This window comes from Tasmannia lanceolata, unplaced genomic scaffold (genome assembly GCF_043159265.1).
Source record: "Tasmannia lanceolata isolate RefF3 unplaced genomic scaffold, GAP_Taslan_0.1 ptg000008l, whole genome shotgun sequence".
Classification (NCBI taxonomy): domain Eukaryota; kingdom Viridiplantae; phylum Streptophyta; class Magnoliopsida; order Canellales; family Winteraceae; genus Tasmannia; species Tasmannia lanceolata.
The window spans coordinates 6,548,170-6,554,185 of NW_027518685.1; the positions used below are offsets into that span (position 1 = coordinate 6,548,170).

The 6,016-nt window shown below is 37.3% G+C and overlaps 1 protein-coding gene across 1 annotated transcript; it reads right to left on the bottom strand.

The window, feature by feature from the left end:
• Nucleotides 1-1,170: 1,170 nt before the first annotated feature.
• Nucleotides 1,171-4,777, bottom strand: LOC143884131 (protein translation factor SUI1 homolog). The gene is made up of 5 exons (XM_077387535.1): nt 4,623-4,777; nt 2,610-2,720; nt 2,039-2,244; nt 1,550-1,603; nt 1,171-1,454 (listed from the first exon to the last, which is right to left on the bottom strand). Exons 2-5 carry the CDS (start codon nt 2,644-2,646, stop codon nt 1,410-1,412), a joined length of 342 nt encoding a protein of 113 aa, XP_077243650.1. The 5' UTR covers nt 2,647-2,720; nt 4,623-4,777; the 3' UTR covers nt 1,171-1,409.
• Between the last annotated feature and the right edge of the window lie 1,239 nt (nt 4,778-6,016).

Here is a 6,016-nt window from a genome sequence, read left to right on the forward strand (position 1 = left end):
TCCGGCAGCAGTGAGACATCCATCCCTCCCAGTTATGGAGTGTCACTGCTTAAATTGCTTCTTAGAATTTGTTGGTGGCAATCTTGTTACTTGACGCAGTAAGAAGTAGTTTGTGGTTGCTAGATCTAGTGTAGAGGAAGAATACTATACTTTAAAAAAGGAGAAATTATATGATGAAAGGCCTTATGAACACATACTCATCATCCCATCCTTGATATTTGATCCAACAGCAGCTCACCTTTTGAGGAGCTGCTGTTTGATCAGATATCAAGGGCGGTACCTTTATCGTATCACCTTTACGTGTTCATATGGCCTTTCATCTTATAATTTCTCTTGAAAAAGAGACCTGCAAGCATGAACGAACGAAGTACATTAACGTAGACAAACCTATGATTTAGCCGACACTTTGAATTTATTGCTGACACACGTGTCCTGCCGTATCCGACACGACAGGTGTGTCCACCCTTTTCGACACTCCTTTGGACACTTTTAAATGTACTGCTTTAAGTGCTGGACTTAATGTGGGTGTTTGGACACTTTTTTCTGATGTGTCAAGTTTGACATACTATTTTATTATTACATATTGTATTTACCTCTTTTATCATCAACTCTTCTATTATTATAAACTCTTTTTTATGGCATAAAATGGCTTCATAGAGATAGCATGGATAGCACTATTGTGGAGGGAGACTCCTGGAATGTGATTAGATTGTTGAAGGGGTTGGTGTCGTCCCTTTGGAGATTTTCTTCTATTTTTGATAAAATAGATGATTTAATTGCGGACTCATCTATTGTTTTTAATCAAGTTCGAAGGTCTGTTAATGGGGAGGCCGACTCTTTGGCTTGAAGTGAAGGTTGGAGTTGGAGTGGTTTGACTTCCTTCCTCCTTGAGAATTGTATTGCTTTTTATTTTTGTTTTTGTAGTACTAGTAAAAGATGCGCGTTTAATGCACGTGCGATCCATTTAAATAACATCCAAGACTAACTAAATTTTGAGGTTCCTTGCTAACATTTAAATGAACAACATTTAAATGAACAAGTACTAACATTAACCTGTTCAAACCAATCTCCAACATTAACCTGTTCAAATAAATCCAAATATGCACACTGTGATTTGTAACCAAATTTGTGCAAGCATTAATCTTATCATAATAAATCTTAGCAAAAACATTGAACAGAAACAAGAACGGATTCTTAATAAAGATCAAGTCCTCCACACAACCACCCATGTAATAATATTTAATAATACCACCCTCGAAGACACTAAAAACATCAGATCAACCAAATTTAACACAACCACCCGTACACCGTACACCACACGTCTACCTTTAATACGATCTGTTAAGAGTCTATATATAATAATATGTTTGCAGATGACAAGCAAAGGTACATGTAGTAGCTCTTTGTGCTTAGAAACCATGCATCTTGATGTGCTCCTTCTTCACAATGCCAGCCTGATCCAACCGATACAAATACATAATATTAACTTTAGCACAGAACAAATGGGAAGGACACATCCATTTACCGGATGGTAGAGTAGTGAGTGTACCTGAACTAGGAAAGTGGAGACATTCTTACGCTGATCACCTTGCAGCTGAATAACCTGCAGGCATAACATACACCATCAGATATGAACCTGTTTGTTTTGGATTTTCAGAATTCTTTTTTTTGTGTCACTCAAAATTAGGGGCCCTTTGGTTACACAGATTTTAGAATCTTGGATTTCCTCAAAATCCTGGATGGGAGACGAGAGGAGGAGACCGTAGGTCATTTTTGGATTTCTCGCCCTTCTTTCCGTCGAGCGAGAGAGTAGGAGATCGTCACATGTTTCCAGGTTTTAGAAATCCCATGATAGGGGAGAATTTTCTAAAACATAGAATTCTAACTTGAACCCCACATCTGCAACCTATTTCCATTGTAAAATCCAGAATTTTAAACCACTATCAAACTAAAACAAAATCCACTTATACAAACAGCCCCTTAATGTTTGACAATGACCATATCTTGTTTGATAGTAGCGAAATAGAACTAGTAGTACCTGGCCCAGCTCAGGGTCTTGGATAACTGTACCATTACAGCAGAATTCCTTCTTTAGGTCCTTCAAGATCTTGTTGTAGCTGAACTCTTTCTTCAATCCTTGCACGGTTGTCAGGCTTTTCCTACCATTCCTTTGCTGTGTGCGCACATGCACATACTCCTTTGACCCAGCACCGGAGTCCTCAGCATTTGCCTCAGCGAACGGATCTGCATTCGCCCAACCAGACAGGAGAGATAAGCAACTAGAAAACAAGTCCTATAGGGATTATGCAAGCTTATGAATTACAGGGATCCCCAAAAAATAATTTTCCAATTGCTGAAATTGAAATTTTCAAAGCAATACAGCATGCCCAATTGAAAACCATTGAAATTTCGAATTCAATTTCTCATTAGAAGTCCATCCCCACTTCTGCAAATTTTCTTGTCCGTGGAAGTTAAAAACCTCTCACCAAGTCTTTTGCTAGCATTCCAACATATAAAAAAAGGAAAAACAAATTTCCAAAATTTTTTGGTGTTTCAGGCTTATCTTCACAGGTATTTCACAGTCAAAGGAACAAACACGATAAACATACCAAAAGCAGTAGGAATCTGGATGTCAAGCTCAGACATGAAATTGGGCTGTTGAAAAGCTTAGCGACCAAACAAAAAGAGCTTTTCCTTCCTTTATCACAATGTGCTCAGAGCTGAAATAAATGGAGGCAGTCATCAGATTCCACAACATTATAGCAAAGATATAAGTAACATTTAGTCAAGTCATGGGTTTTGCAATAAATTCTTTCTAGCCTTTAAGTTACATCTAGAGATCCAGGCTCCACCCAGGAAAGAAAGAAGCAGTCAAACTGAATAAAAACACATATTGTTGTCTTCATATTATATAAATAAAGATGCACGACTAACTCCTAGATTACAGAGCCAATAAACGCCATGAAGTTGAGGTTACTAAGGGGCCGTTTGGATACATGGATTTTAGAATCCAGGTTTTAGTTTGAAAATAGTGTAAAAGAGGGTTCATGATCAAAGCTGTTGTATGCTGTCCTGACGGCGTTTCTTGGATTTTAAGTGAGAAATTCAGGTTTTAAAAATCTCTCCTGCCCTGAGATTTCTAAAACTTGGAAATATGGGAGGATCTGCTACTCTCTTGCTGACGGAAAGAAGGGCGAGAAGTAAAAAACGAGTCAGAAATGACGGCGGGTAAGCTTCTTCTCTTGTCTCTTAGCTACAATTTTGAAGAGATCCTGGATTCTAAAATCCGTGTATCCAAACGGCCCCTAAGAAATTCTAAATAAACATGAAAAGGGGGAATTCAAGGGAATAAAAGGCTATGGTGATGGTAATTATCCATAAAGATCGAATTGTGACACAAAATGATTGGATACTCTCATTAGAAAGAATTCAGACTCCATGGATGAAAAAAACAAGGTAAGGATATTAACAGCTTTCAAGTGGCATAACAACTAACACAGATGATGACAAATAACATTAACTTAATCAAGTGCCAAAAAACATGCACACTTGTATCCAACAATATCCCAATTATAACTGCAGCTTAATGAAAGAAATGACAAAACAAGCCCAATTATACTAAATATAGATAGGCAAAAAATAGATCTTGCACGCAATTTACATGACTACAAGTTGTCCATATACAAGAAAGCAATTCAGCACATGCTGATAAACAATGCATGATTAATATATGGCCAGCGAAGGACAGTAATAACTTTTTTCTCGACCAGATTACTCAAAGTTTGAAATAACCATAGATTCAGGAAAGGTAAATGATATCAACACAACCATGTTTTAACAATTGCACTAACTCTTCTTGTCTTTTATTATTTAAAGAACTGTCAAAAGGTTATTACAATTCCCAAAAAGCTCTCACAAGCCGATTAAAAACATGGTTGTGCTGATATCATTTCCCTTCAGGAAATTCTCAGAGAAACCAGATACATAGACGAAACCATGAAACAAAAGAAACTCAGAAAAAAAAAAGACTATAGGTTTAATTTTATATTTTTAAGAAAAAGGTAAAAGACATAAAAACCCATAACCTCAACACAAGAAGAGAAGATCAAATTAACAACCAATAACCTGACAACGAGAAAATATCTTATCGAAAAATTGGCAACAAAATCAGATAAAAACCAAATAAAAATCCAAAATCCTACCCGATGCAAGTATCAAATCTAAAAAAAAGAAATCCACAAGGTATCGGTGAGACGAAATCTAGACTAAAAACCCTAATTAACACTAGAAAAGAGAAACCGATCAAACTAATTCCCCAATATATGCGTATGATTCAGAAAAAAACAGAAAAAAAAAACCCTAAAATTAAATACGAGGAAACAAATTATTCAAAGAGATCATAGATAAGACCAGAAACAAAAGAGATAGATGGGAGAATACTTGAAACCCTAGAAACCAGAAAAAGAAAAAGGGATCAAACAATTTCCTCTACTAATTGCACGAATCAGAGGGTTAAAAAGGAAAATAAAACCTAAACATAATGATCTTCATACAGATCTTATACCAGACAAAACAATAAAAATCAAAAACCCCATAGAGGGAGATCGGAGAGAAATTATTACCCGAATCGGAAGCTAAAGGTAACGATTTAGTTGGAGAAACCCTAATTTGGAGATGAAAATTGCAGAGAAGAGTTATTAATGGTTTGTTGTTTGACTAGGGGCTCGTTAATTTATTTGGTATAGAACACCTCTCAACCACACAACTTAACCCGGGTTAAGAATCTTTGGACTTCGGGTTAAAGGCTTGGGTCGGTGAGTCTGATTCTGGATGATTCTGACCGTCATTATGAAAATCAACAGTCCAGATTAGTCCCTTCATCCGTTGGCTTAACCATTTTCCTTTTTAATTGGTTTTTAAGAGCTAATTGGTTTTAAGAGTTTTTTGGAAACTGTAATAACCCTTAACAGCTCTTTAAATAATAAAAGACAAGATGGGTTGGTGCAATTATCAATTCATGGTTGTGCTGATATCTTTCACCAGATTCATCTCGGAAAACTTGCCAATGGGGGACATCAAAATACTAGAATTGCCAAGGGGGGTTCAGTTTTGAAAAATTGTTAGAGAGAGACGAAATGGGGTTATCAAACTATCAAAAGGGGATATGAGGAAACTTAAGCTCACCAAGCTTATGGTGAGCTAGCTTGCCCAATCACATGGGTCCCACATTTTGAGGAGTGATCCAAACCATTCATTTGCAAGGCCTTATCATACATAGGGGGTGTACCAAAAATCAGCTCCACAGGATCATCCTAACCCCTCCATTTGTGGAGGACAAAAATGGGGCAGATTTGTGTCTGTCCATTTTTGTCCTCCACAAATGGAGGGGTTAGGATGATCCTGTGGAGCTGATTTTTGGTACACCCCCCATCTATGTAAGGGACTTTCAAATGAATGGTTTGGATCATCCTAACAAAGTGGGCTCCCATGTGATTGGGCAAGCTAGCTCACCATAAGTTTGGTGAGCTCAGTTTCCTCTTATCAACCCTATTTAAAATTTTGAAAAATTGTGTCCCTGTTGACAATTCTTGCATTTTGGTGTCACCCATTGGCAATTTTTCCATTCATCTTTTTTGTGCAACTTATCATGATATGGAAAATGCAGGCACAACACCAAAGCAACCTATTAATTGAGGCATAGGTCAAAATCCGCTGACCTTTCGGCGAAATAGCCCTCCTAAGATGACAAATCGGCCGTGAGTGAAACAGATGGTTGTCCCCAACATATAAACAACTCTGGACTTTAGAAGTGTGCAATCACGAACCAACAACCTTTTGACAAGATTTTTTTTTAGAATGATCGCCAATTTTTTGTGAAGAGAACCGAGATGGTCATAATACAACAGAATAAGAGAATAGAAAAGACAAGCTGGAGGCAAATACTATAGAAAGTGATCATGGAGGAAGAGAGTTGAACAAACCCAAAGATTCTTCAGACACCCCTCCTCTAACAAGG